Below are 22538 nucleotides of genomic sequence, written 5' to 3'. Positions count from 1 at the left end.
CAGTCAGTCAAGTGTCGATTCTTGATTTTGGCTCAGGTTATGATCTCAGAGTTGTGGGATCACCTCACACTGGGCATGGAGTCTGCTTGAGATTCTCTCTCCCTCTTCCTCTGCCCCTTCCCACCGCCCTCCCTCTCATACACATGGTCTCTCTCTCAAATAAAAAATAAATTAATGAAATAGTGGAGACATCTCCACTATCTCCAAAGGCCTCTCTTTGGAAATCCCATCCCTCCACTGCCTGCCTGGCAAACTCTTAATTTCCTTCAAGATCTTTTAAGATATCTCCTCCATCAGGAAGTCTTCCCTGATAGCCCCCAACCTCCAGGCTGGGTCAGTAGTCTCCTCTAGGTTCTCACAGTGTCTTGTGCTGCCTCCACTTTCATTTAGATTTCTGTATGGGGATAGTCCGTCTCCTCCATCAGACTAGGATGTCCTTAAAGGCAGAGACCTGGAATGATCCACTGCCAGGTCCCCAGCACCACCCAGAATAGGACCTGAGCCTCCAGAAGTTTCGGACAGTATTTATAAATAAATATACAAATGAAAATATGCTTTTCTCTGTCTGTCTAGCTCCTACTTATGCCTTAAAACCTCAGCCAAATGTTCCTTCTCCTGCATACCTTCTTATGATTCTTGGAGCAATTTCTCTCCCTCCTTCCCCCATTCTCTCTCTATCTCTGTCCATCTGCTGGGCCCAAGATCCTTCTATTATCACACACGCCACCCTACCCATAGACACTGTAGTTCCATGTCTATGTTCCCAGAGAACTTTGCAGGGCAGAGAACCCACATCATTCATCTCTGGATCCAGCCCTAGAGAAGCCTCAGAGATACAACTGAATGAATGCATCAATGCCTATCCCCTCCTTGAGAACTTCTATTCAACCATTAGAACCCAACCCAGACACTCCCTTCTGCGTTAGCTGTTGAATAAGAGGGCTGAAGCTTACAGGCCCAGGTCAGCGGGGTCCCAGGCGGTCCGGGGGGCACGCGGCGGTGCTCACCTGCAGAAGCAGCTTGCGGTAGCGATCATTGAGCAGCTCTGAGTTGCTCTGCTCCTCCTCTAGCTCCTCTTCCATTTGCCCCAGGCGCCCCTCCAGCTGACGCTTCTCTTCCAGAATGGCTGCCCTAAGGAGAACGGGAACAGGGAAGGTGAGAGGGTGCAAGGTGCCAGGGAGCTTGCCCTGCCCCATTTTGCGATGGGCCACTCACTTGCTAAGGCTGCCATTGGCCAACTCGTCTGCCATCTCGTCCCGCTCCTGCTGGATTTGCCGCCGGGCACGATCTGAGGCGGCCAGTTCCTGTGATGACAGAGGGGGTAGTGGTCAGCAGTGGTGGGGTGACGCTACTTGGGCACCGGCCTCCTTGCCTCTCACACTTCAAGTCTCTTGGCCTTGTCTTCAGTGCACACGAACACGCCATCCGTGGGCAACCTTGGAATGAACTTCGATCTACAGGCAGATGTCTCGAATCTTTCTGTGGAGCCCCTGACTCATGTCCATTCCCAAGCCCCTCCCCCTCGGCACGGCCTCACTGAGCTCAGCATCTCCTTTCCAACCGGCTCCTCCAGCCATCCCCCCACCCCGCCCCCGTGTCACAGGGCCTAACCCCCAAGGTCTCTCCTTACCTCTTCTGCCTCCTTACAGTCCTGTCCATGTTGACCCTTTATTTTCTCTGCTTTGTCTCCTCCCTGCACCCCCATGGCCCTAGTTCAGGCCTTGTCCTCTCTCCCCAGCCTTCCTGACTCCAATCCCCCCCACCCAGAACCATTCCCGGGCTCCCTAGTAGTGCCCTCAAGCCTAGTCTTTGGCCCGCTCCCCACCTCTAATCCCCAGGGGCCCGCCCCCCTCCCATCCTCTGGGCCCCGCCCATCCTCTGCCTCCAATCCCCGCCCACCCCACGTCCAGGGCCACGCCCAGCCTGGCAATACCTCCTGCAGCCGCAGCACCTCCGCCTCCAGCGCTTTGAGGCGCTTCTCACTTTCCCGGTTCTGGCCAAAGATTTCCTCCCGGGAAGTGCGCGACTCTTCCACCTCCCGCCACAGCTCCTTCATCTGGGCCTGGGTGGAACGAAGCGAGTGAGCGGGCGCAGCCTGGGCGTGACTCACCTGGAGGCCCCTACCCTTACCTCAGCCCTGCGGGACCTCGAGCAAAGCTCTGCAACCGGCCCCAGGCCCTTGCTCTGTGACCTTGGACCAACCCCTCCCCCTCTCTGGGCTTCAGCTACCTCCCGTTTAAAAAGAGTAACACCTTAAAATTAAAATAAGCATGAAATGGGTGTTGCATTAGTAATACTAATGCTGGTGCACACTTACTGAACCTCTACCCCGGCCAGCCTCTGTTATATACACGTACCAACTCCCTTAATCCTCACAGCTCCAGCTGGTGGGGACTAGCTCCCTCCCCAGTGTAGAAGTGGAGCAACCAAGGCAGAGAGGCTTGGCAATAAGCCAAGTGTGGTAAATGGCAGAGTCAGAACTTGAACCCAGGCCATCTGGCCCTAGGGTTTCCCTCCTAGTCACTTTGCTATGCGGCCACACCACTGAGTGTGTAAAGGTGCCAGTGTAAGACTTCTCAGCGGCTCTTAAACAGAAAAAAAGCACAAACCTGACGTCCACCACCATTAAGAAAAACTCTGTAGAGGGGAGAGTGAGGACAGCACCGGGCTTGGTACTACCAGCAGGACAATTAGCATGGCTGTTATGAATATTATTATTTGCTCCATAATAATAGCTTTTCAGGGCAGGCACTGTTCTCTATTCTCTCTCAGGGATGACCTAGGGGGGAATTTTTACTTTTTGGAGAGGGATCTTTCTATCCCAAAGCTGCCCTAGGGGAGATACTGTAAGAATATGCATTGTTTTACATTTTCTAGTGGCCAGATTAGAAAGATGAAAAGAAATGGGTGAAAGTAGTTTGAACACTCTATTTTTATTTAGTCAATATCCAAAATATTATTATTACTATTTATAATCACTGTAAAAATTATTGAGATATTATACTTTTTTTTTTTTTCTTGTACTAAGTCTTCAGAATCCAGCAGGTAATTTGGACTTCAGTCCCACCACATCATAGATGCCCAACAGCCTCATGGGGCTGGCACCCACCGTACTGGACAGCCCAGTTCTATACTTTTTTTTTAAAATTAGACTTTACACGGACACATCATTATCATTAAAATTTTTTTCTCAATGGGGCGCCTGGGTGGCTCAGTGGGTTAAAGCTTCTGCCTTAGGCTCGGGTCATGATCCCGGGATCAAGCCCCATATCGGGCTCTCTGCTCTGCAGGGTGCCTGCTTCCTCCTCTCTCTCTGCCTGCTTCTCTGCCTACTTGTGATCTCTGTCAAATAAATAAATAAAATCTTTAAAAAAAAAATTTTTTTTCTCAAGTAATTTCTACTCCCAACCTGGGGCTCGAACTTTCGACCCTGAGATCAAGGGTCCCATGCTCCACCGACTGCGCCATCCAGGCACTCCCACGGTCCCACCAACTTTTTTTTTTTTTTTAAACCACCAGATATAAGTTTTGTATTAGGGGAGGAACCCTAAGGCATTTCCATTTCAAAAGTTTAAATAGAATGAAGAAATTGGACTTCAAAGCTAAGGATTTTAAATAAAGTCAATAAAAAATATAAAAAGAAGCAAGTGAGCCTTTGACGCATGTATGTTTATAAAGCGGCGGCTCATGGGGCCCCGCTTGGGGGGGGTGTTAAGCCCCTCCCCTACCTGCATCTTGCGGAGCTGCTTCCCCGCCTCCTCCTTGCCCTGCGCGGCTGCGGCGTTCTGGGCTCTCAAGTCCTCCAGCTCCGCCTCCAGCTTCTTGCGGGCGGCCACGGCCAGGGTGCGCTGCTTGCGTTCCTCGTCCAGCAATACCTCTGCATCCCTCAGCTGCGGAGAGGTCGGGACGAACAAGCTTAAGGGACGGGAGGCCCAGGCTCCCTCTACATGCTAGAGACCTAGACGTCCACCGGCCAGCCACTGTCCAGGCCACCAGCGCCACTCTGCCTGCCCTCTTGCTTTTCTACGCTCCAAACGGATCCCAGCTCTTCGTCCCCAGAGCCCCCAGCTCTGGGTTTTTCCCTCTCCCCCTTTCCTCCAGCCTCTGCTCTGCTCCCATGTGTATCCCCGCCAGCCCCTTCCCGCACAGCTCTGAAGGGTCCTTCTACACTCAGAGCTGCCCGGTCCCTCCCATGGTCAGCACCCAGCTCCAGCCGGCTGCAGAGCACTGGACGTCCCTCCACTGGCCAAGCCATGAGTGGACGTTGCGGAGCCCAGGGAGAGGGGGATGAGTACATGAACGGGCGAGGAAGGCTGCGGTTGAAGGGGGTGCAGAGGAGCTGGTCCTTGAGCGATGGAGGAGCACTTGGGCAGGCTGGGGGCTGGGGAGAGGAAATTGCTGGAAAGGGGGCAGCTGGGTGGGTGGAGAAGCAGCGGTGCTGTTGTGTAGGCTGTGCGTGGGTGGGGGGCTGTGCGGATGCCCAGGGAGATGCTGGGTGAATGGTCTGGTGATGATGTCCGATTGGGTATGTCAGTCGGACAACGGGACATGTGTGTGAGTTCACGGGTTCTGGTGGGTAAATGGGCTGGGCAGCAGGAGGGCCTGGGGAAGCAACTTGGAGCAGCAGGGAGGTGAGTGAGGCTTTCTTGGCCCCTCTGTTAGCCTGCAGGCACCAGAGCCCTCCCAGACGGATGGGAGCCCACACCTGCTTGGCCAGCTGCCTCCGCCTCTCCTCGCCAGCCTCATCCCGGCTCTGCAGGTCGCGCTCCTGCTGGGCCTTGAGAGCCTGCAGGGTCACTTCCAGCCGCAGTTTGGCGTCCTCGGCGGCCGTCAGCTCGTCTTCCAGCTCCGTCACCTGTGCTCGCAGGTCGCTGGCTATCTGTTCTGCCGCCCGGCGGGATCGCTCCTGCTCATGGGCCTGGTGGGGACAGGAGGGTGAGCTCTGGGCACCGGGGGCACGGGGAGAGGGAGGCCAGGATCCTAGCTTTATCCTAGGACAGAGTGAGGGAAGCTTTGATGGTCAAGGTGATGTGCACATTCTGGTTCGATCATTCATTCACCATTTCCCCGTCAGCAACTTACCATGTGTCTCATTCTGAATCCTCCTAAAACATTTCATTAGTAGCCTCTGCACACAAGTTCTGTGATCCCAAGCCCTTGAGAGTCCAGTTCAAGTGTGAGCTAGCTCGGCTGACTCTCGCTCATGGTAGAGAACTTCCTCACAGGTTTTGAGATTTTTGCATCATGAGCTCACTTCACTAAGGGGCTTCTTCAGGGACATCCTGTGTGGATGTGGCTTGAAGGTGTGTCACGCCAGCCTTGAGTGCTGATTTGTGCTGGACCCCCCAGGATCACGCCATCCCACTATCTCCTGTGATTTCTTTTCTCAGACCTTCCGGGAAGTTGTAAATTAAAATTCCAAACACCCTGTGAAAGCAGACCTGGGCTTATGAATTCTGAGAACCACTCCCCCCCCGCCCCCATGCCTCTCCTTTAACTGTCACCTTCCCAGAGAAGTGTCCCTTGGCCTGTTGGGACCTCTCTGTTACCCACGCTGCTGGTCCTGAGCCCCTCCCTGACTCAGCCTTAGTCACAGTGATCATTTAACACGAGCTTATGTGCCTTTGTGCATGGGCAGAAACTCATGTCTGGGGCACGGTTCTCAGGCTGTTACGTTGTGGTAAATTCTCTTCATGTCCTCTGGATGATTCTGTGTATCTGTACGTCAGCATGCATGCTGATGAATGGCCTTCCTTACTTCCTGCATGTGTGAACATGTATGTTTGGTGGAAGAGTCTCCTCACGCTCTGTGTAGGTCATGGGAGTACACGTTTGGTAAGGGGCTCTCCTCCCATTCCGGGCTGGGCATGAACACGTCGCTGTGATGGTTGGTTCTCTTCATGTTCCGTGCATGAGAGCACGCACGTGGCTATGGGCCACACACCATCAGTGGTGCCTGTGGCAGCCCACAGGTATACGTTGGAGAGTGGGGGTCCCCGCTCACCGTCTTGCCAGCATCATCCTTGCTGCTCAGCAGCGCTTCCATCTCCGCCCGCAGGGCCCGGTTCTGCCGCTCCAGCTCCTCCCGTGCTTCTTGCTCCTCTTCCAGCGCCCGTGTCAGTGACAGGGTCCGAGCCTCGCGCTCCCGGCCCTCTGCCTCGACCCGCTCACGTTCCTCCACCGCCCGCAGGACAGCAGCCTTCTCCTCTGCTAGGAGCTTCCGGGGTGAGGGAGAGGGGGTGGGGGAAACAGATTAGCTGAAGGGAGTGTACAAGTGGACGGGGAAGAGGGAGCAACCAGGGACAGAGAGAGAGAGAGAGAGAGAGAGACAAAGGCAGAGACACAAGAGGGAGGTAGAGGGATTAAAGTCGCAACTGTGTCCCAGAGGAGCCCAACTTCTGAGTGGATCAAACTGAGCAGCCCCTCACTCTAGAAATGCAGCAGAGGAAAGGGTGTTTCTTCCTCCTGGGGTAGTGGTACCAAAAATGTGTACATCATTTTTAAAATGTACTTCAACCCTGGCTGTTTTTTTTTGTTTTTTTGTTTTTTTTTTTAAAGACACAGAAATTAACAATACTAAAACTTGCAAGACCTGCCCAAAGGGAAGAGAACAGGGCTCACAGTCAAGAGAAGAAACAGTCCATGGAAACAGACCAACAGATAACCTCCACGCTGACACTGGAATCATCACACAAGGACTTTAAAGAAGATTAATAAATTTCAGGACCAGATGGATATGGTGGGTAAAGACCCACGGTTATTTCAGGAGGGATTTGAAACTAAAACAGAACCAATTAGAAAGGTCAGGACTGGGGCACCTGGGTGGCTCAGTGGGTTAAAGCCTCTGCCTTTAGCTCAGGTCATGATCTCAGGGTCCTGGGATTGAGCCCCACGTCAGGCTCTCTGCTCAGCAGGGAGCCTGCTTCCCCTTCTCTCTCTGCCTGCCTCTCTGCCTACTTGTGATCTCTGTCTGTCAAATAAATAAATAAAATCTTAAAGAAAGAAAGAAAGAAAGAAAGACAGGCCAGGACATGATATCTGAAATCAAAAAGTCATTGGAGGAAACTGAGAGCAGACTGGACACATCAGAAGAACCAGTAAACTTGAGAGCAGGTGTTGATAGAAATGATCTAAATGGGGGGGGGGAGGTAAAAAGACTAAAAAATTAACAGAGCTATAATAACCTGCAAGGCAGCATCAAGCAGTCAAACACACAGGTATTTGGAGACCCACAGAAAAGGGGAAGAAAAAGTAAAGGAAGATGTGAAACTGTCTTCATTCATAGAAAACAGGGTCACCAATATAGAAAATCCAATGAAATCTATTTTAAAAAACTTACTAACACTCATAAGTGAATTTAGGTAATAAATTGTAGGATACAAGATCAATACATAAAAATCTACTGTATTTCTATATAGTGGTAATCAGAAACTGAAATAAAAACCAGAACTGCTTAATTTAAGTAATCTCTGTATCCAGTGTGGGACTCAAACTCACGATTCCGGGATCAAGAGTCCCACACTCGTCTGATTAAGCCAGCCAGGTGCCCAAACCAGAACCAATTAAAAAAGCACTGACAATATGAAATGGTTGGAAATAAATCTGATGAAAGATATGAAAGATGTATACTTTTAAGTACTAAAAGGGGGCACCTGGGTGGCTTGGTTGGTTAAATGTCTGCCTTCAGCTCGGGTTATGATCCCAGGGTCCTGCAGGGAGTCTGCTTCTCTCTCTGCCTCTGCCAGCCACTCCCCCTGCTTGTGCTTTCCCCTTCTCTCTTTCTATCAGTGAATAAATTAAAAAATTTTTCAAGTACCAAAAGTAAAGATCTAAATCAATGGGCACATGTATCATGTCCCTAGGTGAGAAATCGGTATTATTAGGATGTCAGTTATTCCCAGATTAATCTGTAGATTCAACACACTCCCAAACAAGAGGATTTCCTTTCTGTGTGTGGAAACTGACAACAGATTCTAGAATACATGTGGAAATACAAAGGACCTGGAAGAAGCAGAACAACTTTGAAAGAGAAGGAAGATTGGACAACTGTCACTCCCTGATTTTTAATGCAAGGAATGAGTCAGTTAGAGTCTTTCTAGCCATGTTTGAACAATTCAGTAGCCATATATAAAAAATTAATTTGGAGCCATGAGAGCGCAATATAAACAAATTAACCCCAAATGGATCACAGATCTAAATATGAAACTGCAAAGTAGAAAATTTCTGGAAAAAATATAAGAAACCTCCGTGACCTTGGGTTAGGCAAAGTCTCCTCAGACACAACTCTAACAAGCAGAGCCCACAAAGTGACAAATTAATAAATAGGACTTCATCAAAATTCAAACCTCTTGCTCTTTGAAAGAGTCCATGAAGAGTAAAAAGTCAAGCCACAGACAGGACAAAAATAACTGCAAAGCGATACATCTGCTAAAGAACTTGTATTCACCATATATAAAGAACTTTCACAGTTCAATAATAAAAGAAGCAACCCCCACCCCAAAAACAAAACAAAGAAAGGAAACAACCCAATTTTAAAAAATGGACAGAAGCTTTGAACAGACACTTCACCCAAGAGGTATACAGGGCAAATAAACACATGAAAGATACTCAATGTCATTGTTCATCAGGGAAATGCGAATTCAAACCACCACATCCCATTAGAAAGACTAAGGTTTTATTCATAATAGCCCAAAATTAGAAACAACTCAAATGTACAACCAGTTAATGGTCTTCAAAATGTGGTCTATTGAGGGGTGCCTGGGTGGCTCAGTTGTTAAGCGTCTGCCTTTGGCTCAGGTCATGATCCCAGAGCATCAGGCTCTCTGCTCAGTGGGAAGCCTGCTTCTCCCTCTCCCACTTCCCCTGTTTGTGTTCCCTCTCTCACTGTGTCTGTCTCTGCCGAATAGATAGAAAAATATTTTTTTTAAATGTGGCTTTTTATCAGCAATAAAAAAAGGAGTAAATAATTACTAAAATAAATTTTTTTATTAAGTTATGTCTACCCCCAATGTGGGGCTCGAACTCACGACCCTGAGATCAAGAGTTGCACGCTCCACCACCGGAGTCAGCCGGGTGCCCCCAAGGAATGAATTATTAATCCATGCAAAAACATGGATGAATCTCAAAATAATTCTGAGTGAAAGAACCCAATCAAAAGGATTTATATGAGAAGTATTTATATAAAGTTCTAGGAGAAACAAATAGAGCCATGATAATCAATGGTACAGTATTAAGTGGTCAAACATACGTGTGCTGGGAGTCTGAAAAGAAGAGAAAAGAGAGAGAATGGGACAGAAAAGACATTTAAGACATAATGGCTGAAAATTCCACATTTGATCAAAAACACAAGCCACAGCTGTGGGATAAATTCAAAAGCCCACAGCTGGATATATCATAGCCAAACTGCTAAACACCAAAGATAGAGAGAAAAAAAAAATGTAAACCAGCTAAGAAAACATATATTCCCTATAAAAAACACAGGATTTGAATGACTGCAAACTTTTCATCTGAAACAATGGAGGCCACAGAAAATGGAATGACCTCTTCAAAGGGCTTAAAGCATAAACTCTTTGCCTAGAAATCAAGAGCCAATGATAAATCCTTCAAAAATGAAGGCAAAAGTAATGACTCTCCCATCTTCTAGATGAAGAAAATAAGGCACAGAGACATTGGGCAATTCACCCAAGCCACACACAGCCAGGAGGAGCCGAGCTGGGATTTGAACCTCAGGGTTGCCTGATGGTTCCTAATGCTGTGGGGTCCTATGATTTTTATTTCATCCTCAGATTGCCAGATGCTTAATACTATCCCCATTTCCTAGGTGGGCAAACTGAGGCTGAAATGGGAAAAGCAGCTTGCCTGAGCTACACAGTGAGCCAGCAACAGCAGCAAGATGTGTTATTTCGTTTATTCCTGGTTAGCACGCCCTGGTGCACCTTGAGGGTATCTTGGGGAGTAAGAGTAGGTACACGATCAGGGCACCTGGGTGGCTCAGTCAGTTAAGCCTCTGACTCTTGCTTTTGGCTCAGGTTATGATCTCAGGGTCCAGGAATCAAGCCCTGCATCAGGCTCTGTGCAGAGCGTGGAGCCTGCTTGAGGTTCTCTCTCTCCCTCTCCTATGTCCCTCCCCCTGCTCACATGTCAGTTATCTCTCTCTCTCTCTCTCTCAAAAAAAAAAAGTGGGCCCTACCAAGAATTATTTTGGGACAAGAGTCATAAAGCAGGATGGATGGGGGTCTTATCTGACAGAGGCTTAGAGCGAAGAAGCATCTTGCCCGAGGGTTCTCCCACGTTCATAGCTCAGCTGTGAGGCCGCATGTCACCCAATTGCAATGACTGCAGAAGAATGACAGAGCGTCCCAACTCCCCCCCCACACACAAGCTGAGGGGCCCCACCTGGTCGAATTTGCGCTGCTTCTTCTCCAGCGCGCTCACGAGCTGCCGCTGCTGCTCCAGGTCCATGAGCGCATCGTCCAACTCCTGCCCCAGCTGCCGGCGGCCCCGCTCCAGCCGCTCGACCGCCTCTGTCTTCTCTGCTAGGCGCTGGGTCAGGGCCTCGGCCTCGCGGGTGGCCCGGCGCCGCGCCTCCTCCCCTGCTTCCAGCGCTCCCGCCTCTTCCTCCTGGCGCCTCCGCCACTCTGACAGCTGGGTGGGGGACGGAGGAGACAGAGGGTGGGGGGCAGTCATGGCTGCAACCAAGGTGTGAGCTGGTAGTGCCCTACTTCCCAGAGGAGGAGACTGAGGCCAGAGGAGGGAGGTGACTCGCACTGGGTTCTTCTACCTTGGGATAGGGTTGTGGTTGCGAGTTCTGTGAACCTCAGCTTCTTCCAGAGATGAAAATTACTCCCACTGGGACCCAGAAGATGAATGGGACCTAGACCCTGGCTGGGGGAACCCCCCTTCTAAGGGGGGGGAACTGAGCATAATGGCCAGGGTGGCGGAGGCTAAGGCAGGAGAAGCACGGGAGCCGTGAGGGCCCACAGCAGGAATCTAGAATCTGCTTAGAACATCCAAGAGAGACTTCCTGGAGAAGGGGGCATTTGAGATGGGTCTTGAAGTATGCATAGGAGTCTGTCAGTTGAAGAAGGGTATTTTCAGGCATGCATTCAGCACTCGTGCATTCAAGAGGCATTTCTCCAGGCGTCCTATATGTCAGGCTCTAGGCTGGCCTGTGCTGTAGACCAAGATCTAACTCAGAGCGGGTCCCACTTTCAAGGAGCTCCTATTCTGGTTGGGGGTGGGGGGAGACCTACGGGCAGAGAGAGTTCCAGCCCAAGGTGACTGGAATGGGGACAAGGAGGAAAAAGGGTGTGGGAGCTCCGAGTGGGGCGGGTGAGGGACCTCCCGCGACAGGAGAGGCTGGCATTGAGTCCTGAAGAATGAAAAGGGTTTTCTTGTGTGACGTGGAAGGAGGTGAGAGATCAACAGAGCTAACGACGCGGAAGGGCCAGCAGAGGCACAGCTGAGAGGCACAGGCTCTATCCTGGGGGCACTGGGAGCCAGGGAGGGCTGTGAGGGGGGAAGGAGCAGGGGCAGCTCTGTGGCAGGAAGACCGTGGGGAGGATGAGCTGGGAGGGGAGAAACTGGAGGCAAGGATGAGGCCTGAGCGGGCCTAGGTCTGTGTGGATGCCAAGTGAGACAAGAGTCGGGGGAGGAGTGTGGGGTCTGAACCGACAGGCTGCGGGCTGAGGGACAATCAGAGATGAGAATGGGGGTCTCCCGGGGATCTGGCCTAGGGCCAGGTGGGCAATGGTGCCATCCCCACGCTGGGGAACCCGGGGGGAGCGGGTTGGGACTGGAGGCCCCTCGAGGTCACCCTCCAGGACGGCTCACCTGGGCCTGGGCAGTCTGCAGCTCGCGGGCCATCCGCTCCCTGGCGACCGCCTCCTCCTCCAGCTGCTCCCGCAGCCCTACCACCTCAGCCTCCAGGGCTCGCGCCCGGGACCCGCAGGCCAGCTTCGCCCTGGTCTCCTCCTGCAGCATCTCCTGCAGATGGGGGAGGGGGAGTGGAGGACAGGTGATGGCGGAGGGTATGGCGGCATGGGGGGGAGGGGCTGGGTGTAGGGCGGGGGGCGCTGGCCTCACCTGGGTGTCGTGTAGCTGGGTCTCCGAGCTGCCCAGCTCCTTGCTCAGCCGGATGACTTTGGACTCGGCCTCACTCAGGGCTGCAGACATGTTCTCCAGTTCAGCCTGCGGGGAAGGGGCGCCTTCCAATGGCGGCTTCCACCCAGCTGACCCCACCCGCTCGTCTCCCCTCAAATCCCTGCCACACTGGGCTGGTGGCGATGATGTCAAGTGGGGAAACCAGCCCTGTGGTTCCTCAAACAGTTAAACGCAGAGCTCCCATATGGCCCTCGCTCTCCAGGGGAAGGAAACCCACTGGTTTCACACACCAATAGCACTATTCCCAGTTGACATAAAGGGAAGCTGAGGCAGAGAAAGGTTAGGAAATTTGCCCAAGATGACACAGCTACCAGAGGTGGGACTGAGCCAGGCAGGATGGCTCTATGGCTGTATTGTCCAATATGGTGGCTACCAGCTGTACATGACTACTTAAATTTAAAATTAAATAAAAGTAAAAATGCACCTCCTCAGCTTTGCTCCCTACATTCTGAGTATTTGGGGGCCAAGTAGATTGCACAAATACAGAACACGTCTATCAATGAAGAAACTTCTAGTGCTGGAACTCCTGCTATCAGCCCCCAAACTCTACTTCTGGTGTCACTCTTCTGTGTGTGATATGTAAAACATTTAGTACAGTGACCGCTGGCTAGCATGACTTCATTTGGGGCAGACCCTGGCTGTCCCCCCAGATCCACTCTTCCATGGTCCCACTATGATAGTCTATTCACTAGGCCTGTGGCTGTCAGCTAGAAACTACATTTCCCAGGCTCCTTTGTAGCTAGCTGTGATCATGTAGTTAGGTGGCAGCCAATGGGATATAAGCAAAGGGATGTATGCAAATTTTGTCACTCCCTCTCTATCCCCTTTCTAAGCAGGAGCATGGATGTGCCCATAATCCAGATTTGACTTGAAGGTGAGGGCGATGCTCTCAGGGACAGTGGCATGACAAGGCCAAGGAACCTGGATCTTATCCTGCTGGCCTTCACTGCTTACCCTGAGTCTCTTTCTCCAGAGGGAAAGACACGTCTTTTACTTAAGCTGATGGATTCTGGGATGCCTTTGCTAAACGGCAGCTTAGCTTTCACCCTAACTAATACAGCATTTTAATCTGGAAACTAACTGTCATCGTGTTTTCCCCTGGAGGAACTGGACAATTAAAAATCATTCTTCCTGGGGCCCCTGGCTGGCTTAGTCAGTTGAGCATTCGACTCTTGATCTCGGGGTTGTGAGTTCGAGCCCCGTATTGGGTGTAGAGATTACTTAAAAACAAATTATTTTTTTAAAAGTCGGTTTTTTCCTTCATTCTTTCTGCTTCTTTGTATTTTCGGTAACATATAAGTATCGGCCATCTAAAGAAACATAATAAAATTAAAATGTAAAAGCCCACATTTCTTTTAACAGTCACAGTATGATATCATCCCCACACAGTTGCATGTGTCCACACTAGGCTTTTTTTTTTTTTATCAGAATACAGATTATTTAAGGCTTCTTGGAGGGTGGGGGCTCATGGTAGGGTTAAGAGCTATAGAATCAGGCATCCCTGGGTTCGAGTTTTGGCTCTGAGGGATCTCAGACGATCAGTTTCGGGTCTCTGGGCCTCAGTTTCCTCATATGTACAAGGGGAACAATATTAGGAGAGTCAGAAAGATTTAGTGAAATACACAGGATATCTGGTATACAGTAAGTGCTCCCGGAATCCTAGCTACCCGTGCGTGATCATGTTGGAACAGCTGGAAGGGACAACAGGGCTGCTGTGGACCAAACGGAAGCCCACCGAGGGTCCCTGCCCTGGCCGCCCCACTCACCTGGACTCGTTGAAGCTTCTCCGTAGCCTCCGCTCGGGCCCGCTCCCCGTCCCCAGCCCGGCCCTGCGCCTCCTGCAGCTGGGACTCCAGGCGGCGTCTGCGCTGCTCGCCCTCGTGCCGTGAGGCCTGCAGGCCGCTCAGCTCCGACCGCAGCTCTGACACTTCAGTCTCCAGGGCCAACCGGGTCTTCTCCCAGGTCCCTTTGCTCTGGCAAGGGAGAGACAAGTAAAGATTAATGCCTCCTCCCTCAACTGGACCGGGCACCCTCCTGCCTCAGGGCCTTGGCACTGGCTGTTCCCTCTGCCAGCCCCCCCGCAAGCCCCCCGTTCCCGTCCCAACCCACCCTCCGGGCCTGTTCCAGCTGCTCCGTCAGCTCGCCCAGCGTCTGGCCATGGCGCTGCCTCAGTTCCTGAACTGCCACTTCATGAATACGCGTCTCCTCTTCCAAAGCCTTCTTCAACTCTGTCACCTCCTGTTCCCTCTTGGACCTTTTGTGGAGGGAACACAATTTCAGAATAGAGAAAGGAGGGACTTTGGGGATGAGCCTCCTTTTATTGTTTCCCTTCAGGGATGAGGACCTCGTTCTATATTCCCAGGGGATCTAGGCGGTAACCTAGGGAGGAGTGTGGCTTTAAGGGTGAACTCCTATTCACCTTTCAAAACCTTATTCAAAAGACCCTTTCTCAAGGAAGTCTTCCTGGACCTCCTCCCATAGACATGGTTTAGGAGCTCACTCTTATCATCCACAATGTCCTGTGCTGCTCCCTTAAAGCACACTTTGTTCTGGATTGGGTCCCTTTGCCCGACTCTGCCTCCCCCAGACCGGGAGTCACTGATGGAAACGCCTGGGTCTGATGAATCTCTGTCCCCAGCCTGGCCGAGCTGTAGAGCCAATACTGGATAGACAACTGGTGAAAGGCTAAACCTCCGTGTGGATGGGGGGCTCGTTCCAAAGCCCTTCTCCTCTCTCTGTGCAGCACCCAGCCCACGCCCAGGCTCTGCCGGCTGCCTCACCGGAGCTCCTGCTGTGCATTGGTGGAATCCAGAGTGTCCTCCAGCTCGCTCCGCAGCGCCTCCAGCTCCTCGCCCAGGTCCCGGCGCTGCTTCTCTGCCTTGGCCCTGGCCGCCCGCTCGGCCTCCAGGTCCTCCTGGGCTTCAGCCAGTCCCGCTTGCGCCTCCCGCAGGGATTTGAGCAGCAGGGCCCGGGCGCCGCCCTCCTCCTCCACCCTGGGGGTGGACAAGGACTATGGAGTTGGTACGGGGGCAGGTGAAGGGCAGAGATGATTTCTAGGGGCGGGGAGGCCAGGTGTGGATTTGGGGGTGGCCCATTCTGGGCTGAAATCCCAGCTCTGCCCTTGGGCACATGCCTCACTACCCCGAGCCTCAATTTCCTCGGCTGTAAAATGGGGATGACACCAAGAGTAATCACAGGGACACGTACCGAGCCCCTGCCACAGGGGACCCTTTACTTAATTATCTCATTTAAAGACCACACTGAGAAAACTGATGTACAGAGTGGGAAAGTCCTGGCCCAGGTCACACGGTCAGCGAGTGGAAGAGCTGCCCCCAGCATCTGGTTGGCTTCATGACCCCAAGGAGACACAGCCTCTTGCAAAGAGAAGCTGAACTGAGGGGCAGCAGTGACTGAGGGTTTAAATTGCTCATGGAATCATGCAGACTGGGGTTTGGGTCCCCTACTCTCCAGACCGATCAGGGAAGCCACCCTGGGGCTTGATACCAGAACCCTGGGATGATGACTTGAGCCAAAGGCAAATGCTTAACAGACTGAGCCCCCCAAGCGTCCTTTAAAAGCACTTGCAGATTTCATCCCCATAATAGCCTTAGGAATACCTTCAAAATCTCCCCATTTCACAAATGAAGAAATTGGCTAGGGAGGTCGATGGCACTTGGGTGAGGTCATGTGCCCAGAAAGGGGCGGGCCCAGGGCTTGAACCCAGAAGTCAGACTAGGGTGCAGGTTTTTAACCACACACACACCTGGCGCATCGCTGATTTTAAGACACACATTTTTCCACACCAACATTTACGTTGAGCTGCACCAGTAATCAAGGGCTCTCAGAGGGGGTGGGGGGCGGGGGAAGGCATTCATAACACGGGGCGCACACAGTAGGTGCTCCATAATTGCGACTGGCTGTAACCATAATGATCCGACTCCTTTCATGGCTGGAGCGCTTCTGAAATCACAGCTGATCCCCTATTCCGACCCCTGAACTGGGCTAGTTACTGGACATGTGAGGCCCCCTTTCACTCTTCCCTTAACCTGGCGGGCTTGGAACTCTCGCCAGGTCCAGGTTACAGAAGGGGACACTGCGACTCAGCGGGGCTGGGGCGCGTGCGCGCTGGCGGACTCTCCCCGCGGCGCCCCCCCTCTGGCGGGCCGTGCCCTGTGGACGGTGCACCGCGCAGGGTCCCCGCTGTCCCCCACCCCCACCGCGCACCTGGCCAGGGCCGCCTGCAGCTCCTCCTCCTTGCGGCCCAGCTGGGCGCGCAGCTCCTCCCCGCGCTGCTGCTGCTCGGCCATCTGCTCCTGCAGCTCCGAGCTCTCCCCGTCCAGCCGCCGCTTCAGCTTCTCCAGCTCCTGGCGGCCCTTCTCCTCCTTCCGTAGGCGGTCTGGGGGCGGGCGTGGGGGCCATGCAGAAGGGCTCCGGACCCCACACCCAGCAGCTCCCCGACACCCGCGGCCCCGCCCCTGGCACTGGCTGGGGTGGGGGAGGGGTGAAGCTGTGTCTCAGCATCTCCCTGTGCCCCTTCTTTCCGCTTCTGCGACCCTGGGCTCGACCCCCGGGTGCCGTCCTCTCCTCCTCACCCCCCAGTGACACCCTGCTCCTGCTCAGTGACTGTCACTGCCCTGTCCTCTCCTCTGTCTGCACAGCCTTCTCCTGGCGCTCTCTCCCTTCTGCTTCTGCTTCTGAGTCAATAGCAAGGGACCCAGGCAACGATGCGTCTGAAAGAGTCAGTGGGACAGTCAGAGACAGAGAGAGTGACCCCAAGACACGGAGGAGAGAGCAGGAGGATTGCATTTAGAGTAGCAGAAACAACCTAAGAGCTGGGAAGACCCCCGATCTGTCTGGAGCCTTCTTTCCTGGCCCCATTGAACAGATCCGACCGCCGAGCCTCCACAGCTCGCGAGGTTCCCTCAACGCCCCCCCCACCCCCACCCCAAGCATGCGCAGCGCGGCTTCCCACGGGCGGGGGCGCTCACCCTCCATGTCGGCAATCGTGGCCTCGTATTTGAGTCGAAGCTTATTGAGGCTCTTGACCTTCTCCTCCTCCTCAGCCGCCTGCGACGAGAACTCGGCCAGACGCTCCTCCAGCAGCTTCCGCTCCTGAGGGTGGTGGGCGGTGGGGGCGGTCAGAGCGGCGCCCCCCGACCCCAACGCACATCTCCGGTGCGGTGTTCTCTGCATTTCAGCTCCTCCATCCACCCTGCCCTGAGCCTCCCGCTCCCGACCCCCAGCCTTCCTTCCCCATTCTCTCGGGTCTGCAGACCCGGCCCACCCCGGACTACAGGGTAGACTCCCGTTCTTAGGAGGAGCCCAGCATTCCCTAACACACCATGCCCCTCACGGGCGCTGAGGTTCATTCCAGACCGTGTGCCATTACAAACAACACTGCCGACCGCGGCCAACATCCTTGCCCACCCGCTGAGTTCCCTGGAGCTCTGGCTCCATGTCCCTCCAAGGGTAGGTTTGTGGACGGGCAGCAGCACCAAATGGGAGATTGTAAAAGAAATGCTGCATCTCAGGCTCCCCGCCCCAGACCCGCTGAATGAGAACAAACTCCCCATATGATTCCTGGGCACGTTAGCCTTTGAGAAGCCCCTGGCCTGGATCGGTACTTTTCAAACTGTGAGTGGTTCTGGACACCAATAGTGCGTTGACACTACCCTTAAAAAGAAAGAAGTAGAAGAGTGTAGAATGGAGTAGCCATTGTACCAAAAGGAACATTCTGTGAGGAAACCCCTGTGCATCCTTGACCTCTCAACTCAGATATCATTGTCTCCGAGAAGCCTGCCCTGACTACCCCGAGGACAGGGGAGGGACCCGTCCCCCTCCATAGTCTTCCGTTCTTTTCTCACAGTTCATTATTAAGTCACAATGTGTGGTTATATTTATCTTCTGTGGTGTCTCATCTAGCATCCCTTTCCCCCAGCCCCCTGTGAGGACACAGATGGTTTTCCAGTCAGTTCAATACCGGAGTCCGATTTCCCACCCGCTGAGCCTGGGCTGAGCCTCTGACTGCTTTAAGCTCGGTGGTCTGCAAACCACGGTGTGTGGGCCCAATCTGGCCCACCACCTATTTTTATAAATAAAGTTTTATTGGGACACAGTCACACGCATTCGATTATGTACTGTCTGTGGCTGCTTTCACGCTACGTTGGCAGAACTGAGCACTCGAGACAGAAACACAGGGGCTGGGAACGTGTGAAATATTTGCTATCTGACCTTTTACAGAAGATGTTTGCTAACCCCTGGATCTATAGAATTGGGTGCAAGTGATGCCATGTCAGTTCCAGGCTTAATACTTTAAGGGGCCTGGACTCTTCCGCTTGGCCTTCTCAGAGCCCTGAGCTGCCATGTAAGAAACCCAGGCTCTACAGTGGGGACAGAAGCCACATGAAGGGGCACCGAGACCGCAGACATCCGCACTCGGCCCCACGTCACGATGACGGCCTCCGAGAGCCCCAGCCGAGCCCCGGCCGACCCACAGAAGGACGGGCTGTAATGAGATGGTGGTTGTCTCCAGCCATGTGGCCTTGGAGTAGGGGGGCGTGTCTTATGATCTACCAGCCACGGGTAATGACACACAGTAGTTGCTCAAAAATACCGGTGGGGGAAGGTGTGACAAAGGGGAAGTGAAGGTGTGACGGACGAACAAGGGTGGAAGGGAGACATAGCTGAGACCGAGAGCCGGAGAACCCCTAGAGGTGGCACCGGCTGGGGGACAGGCAGAGACCCACGTGCCCCCCATGCACCACCGCCCCTGCCCCTGGGGTCCCACAGGCCACCGACCTTGCTCAGCTTTGCATTCTGATCTTCTAAGAGGAGCAGGTCTTCCTCAAATTTCTTCAGCTTCGCCTCCGTGGTCACCTTCTCTAGCTGCAGCTTCTGTCGCGCCCCCTCCTCGGCCTCGAGGTGGCTCTCCAGCTCCTGGAGAGGGGCAGGGGCAGGGATGAGGATCCGGGGGCTGGGGACTGGGGTGCGATGGGAAGGACAGGGTGGAGGGGACGGTCCCAAACCCCGAGGGCTTGTGGCTCAGACAGGTCCACACTCTGGGCGAGATTGGGAAGGAGCAAACCTTCACTGGTCTCCCTGTTTCATTCATTCATTTCATTCTCCCCTGAGCCTTCCCTGAGGGCCCTGTGTGTGCCAGGCCCTGTTCTAGGCACCGAAAATAGATACACATCTTTGTCCTTATGGAAATGACATTCCTGTGTGCGCGGGAAGATGATAAACAATAAAAATAAATAAACACATCATAGAGATGGGCACTGCCCCCCGTGGCAACATGTGACTCGGGACTGGAAATTAAGACTCGATATTGGATGACAGTGTGGATGGACGTCAAGGGCATTGGGCTAGGTGAGAGAAGTCAGAGAAAGACAAATAGCTTATGATCTCACTCATGTGTGGAATCTAAAAAACAAAACCAAAAACACACAAAACACCGAGCTCACAGATACAGAGAAGAGACAAGTGGTTGTGGGGGGAAGAGAGGGTCACTGAAGTGGGGGGGGGTCAAAAAGTACATACTTCTAGTTATAAAATAAATAAATCTAGGGGATGTAATAGAGAGTACAACTGTGGTTTTAGCACTGTATTATATATTTGAGAGTTGCAGAGAGACTAGATCTTAAAAGCTCACACCACTAGAAAAGTTTTTTTTGTTACTATGTAAAGGGATAGATATTGACTTACTGTGGACATCACTTGCCAATATATACAAATATTGAATCATTACGTTGTATACCTGAACTAATGTTATATATCAATAATACCTCAATTTTTTTTCTTTTTTCTTTACTTTTTAAAAAAAAATTTTTTTTTAAAATTTACTTATTTGACAGAGATCACAAGTAGGCAGAGAGGCAGGCGGAGAGAGAGAGAGGAGGAAGCAGACTCCCTGCTGGGCAGAGAGCCCGATGTGGGGCTCGATCCCAGGTCCCTGGGATCATGACCTGAGCTAAAGGCAGAGGCTTTAAACCACTGAGCCACCCAGGCGCCCCTTCCTTTTTTCTTTAAAGTATACTCCACATCATGGAGCCTGACACAGGGCCCGAACTTATGACCCTGAGATCAAGACATGAGGTGAGATCAAGAGTCAGATGCCCAACCAACTGAGCCACCCAGGTGCCCCAATACATTAATTTAAAAAAACGGGGGAGGACCTGGGTGGTTCAGTCGGATTAGCATCTGCCTTCAGCTCAGGTCATGATCTCAGGGTCCTGGGATTGAGCCCCACATTGGGCTCTCTGCTCAGCCAAGAGTCTGTTTCTCCCTCTCTCTCTGTGCTCCCCACCCCCAAGTAAATATATTTTAAAATTTTTAAATATTTAAAATTAGGGGTGCCTGGGTGGCTCAGTGGCTTAAAGCCTCTGCCTTCGGCTCAAGTCATGGTCTCAGTGTCCTGGGATGGAGCCCCACGTCAGGCTCTCTGCTCAGCAGGGAGCCTGCTTTCCCCTGTCTCTCCGCCTGCCTCTCTGCCTGGTGATCTCTGTCTGTCAAATAAATAAATAAAATCTTTGAAAAATAAAATAAAAAAAATGACTCCTTGAAAAAAATAAAATATTTAAAATTAAAATGAAAAAAGTTAAAATATTTAAAATTTTAAATATTTAAAAATATTAAAATATTTAAAAATTTAAATACTTAAATATCATAAAAATATTTTAAAATATTTAAAATTTAAAAATATTTTAAAATCTTTAGAAAAAAAAAAGGAGGCAGTATTAGGTGCTGCCTTGCTCCCTGCTATCGGGAGGATCTGTAATGGCTTATCCACATGTCCTCCTCCTCCTGCTCTGCTCCCACAGATGAGGTCTACCGGCCACATAACGGTATATATCACAGGGACCAGGCACAGGGCCAGCTTCTGCCAACAGAGTGGACTTCAGCTACCTGCCAGCCCTGGAGTTATTCAAACTAACCCATCACATCTCCCTGTAGGAACCAGAGGTCACCCCGTCCTTCTGTTACTACAAAGCTGGCCTCCCACAGCTGTGACCTGTTCATTTCATTCCTGAGTGCAACCCATGCGTGGCTCTCTGTGGCATGGTGTTAGGCCACCTCCATAACTACAGGGCAAAATCCCTCCCCGACGTGCAGATAAAGAGGAGGTGATTAAAACCCTTACCGAGCTCCTGAAATGTGGTCAGTATGACTGAGGAACTGAATTTTCAAACTTATTTAATTTTATTTATTTTAAATTTAAAACCAGACGCTCACTTAAATCACTGGAAAATTTTCAAGTATGTTTGGCATAACTTGGGTACCTCGATCTACTTTTATCAAGGGAAGAGATCATAAAATGTAAATGCAGATGAATACTGTCGGTGAAACTTTAGCATCTGGGTGGAGAGGTAAAGCACATAGTGGATTTTGAAGGGGAACCAAGGAAGGGTGGTCTGCCTGGGAATGCTGCAGCCTAGAGGCAAATGGACCCAATGGAGAAAGAAAGAGTACAAAGGATATCATCTCAACACCTGGATCCAGCCATGCCTGAAGCTTACACATTCTCAAGTCTTCCATTATTTGAACCAAAGGAGTATTCTTTGGGCTTAATCACTTTGAGTTTTCTGCAAATTCATGGCCCAATGAGACATGGTTTGGAGAAGGAAAGGTTGTCAGGGTAGACAGAAGGGCATGGGGTGAGGTGGCCTGTGGGTACCTCATAGGGGCCAGACCTGTATATGCTGTTGCAGCCTCTTCTTATCACTCTGCAGCTGGCGGCTGCACTCCTCCTCCTCGCCCACGCGGGCCTCCAGCTCTGTCACCACCAGCTCCAGCTCCTGCTTGCGAGCTGCCAGCCGCCCCCGTGTCTCCTCGGCCTCAGCACACAGCTCTGCCTCTGCTCGGAGCTGTTCTGCCAGGCGGGCCCGCTCCTCTTCCAGCTGGGGACAGGGTGGGAGGTCAGCACTCAGCAGGCAGTGCTCCCAGAGCAGTCCCCATGGAGCAATCCGAGTCCCTCCCGCCTCCTGCCTCCTGATTTGCTTTGACCTTTGGGACCGGAGGGCTTTCCTCCAGGTCCCTATCTCAGGATGACCTCAACCCCCTCCCCCCCCACAGTCATCAAGTCAGACCCCTAGGTGCCTCCCTCTCTCCACCTCCCTTCTCCCCACAGCTTGAGGCTTATCCTTTCCCAGTGAACTCTCTCTAGCCTCCTCCCCAGCCTCCCCACCTCCAGTCTCTCCCTCTCCAGGCCACCCTCCAAACAGCCCCGGAGAGGCCCTTCTACCATCTCACATTTCATTTAACACTCCTACGCCTAGAAATCTAACCAAAGGAAATAACTCAGTAAAAGCAAACAGGAAAATGCTCAAAAAGGGTTTTGCTTCAACATTACTTAGAAGACACCAGAAAAACATGGTCAA

General features: G+C 52.0%; 1 protein-coding gene across 5 annotated transcripts in view; it reads right to left on the bottom strand.

The window, feature by feature from the left end:
- MYH14 (myosin heavy chain 14) overlaps positions 1-22538 on the bottom strand; it is an 82419-nt gene that overhangs the window by 11457 nt on the left and 48424 nt on the right. For all 5 annotated transcript variants that reach the window (XM_080827938.1, XM_080827936.1, XM_080827937.1 and 2 more), the window contains 16 exons: positions 21852-22058; positions 18961-19098; positions 17151-17274; positions 16387-16558; positions 14943-15155; positions 14272-14416; positions 13929-14135; positions 12085-12189; positions 11833-11985; positions 10396-10644; positions 6005-6217; positions 4706-4918; positions 3729-3890; positions 1934-2062; positions 1216-1304; positions 1008-1131 (listed from right to left, as the gene is read on the bottom strand). In XM_080827938.1, coding sequence (XP_080684064.1) covers positions 1008-1131; positions 1216-1304; positions 1934-2062; positions 3729-3890; positions 4706-4918; positions 6005-6217; positions 10396-10644; positions 11833-11985; positions 12085-12189; positions 13929-14135; positions 14272-14416; positions 14943-15155; positions 16387-16558; positions 17151-17274; positions 18961-19098; positions 21852-22058 — 2643 coding nt within the window. The remainder of the gene's footprint in view (positions 1-1007; positions 1132-1215; positions 1305-1933; positions 2063-3728; positions 3891-4705; positions 4919-6004; positions 6218-10395; positions 10645-11832; positions 11986-12084; positions 12190-13928; positions 14136-14271; positions 14417-14942; positions 15156-16386; positions 16559-17150; positions 17275-18960; positions 19099-21851; positions 22059-22538) is intronic.

Source organism: Martes martes, assembly GCF_963455335.1.
Source record: "Martes martes genome assembly, chromosome: 17".
NCBI classification, from domain to species: domain Eukaryota; kingdom Metazoa; phylum Chordata; class Mammalia; order Carnivora; family Mustelidae; genus Martes; species Martes martes.
The sequence above is the reverse complement of the archived record's forward strand: the minus strand, read 5'-3'. Positions and strand labels throughout refer to the sequence as shown.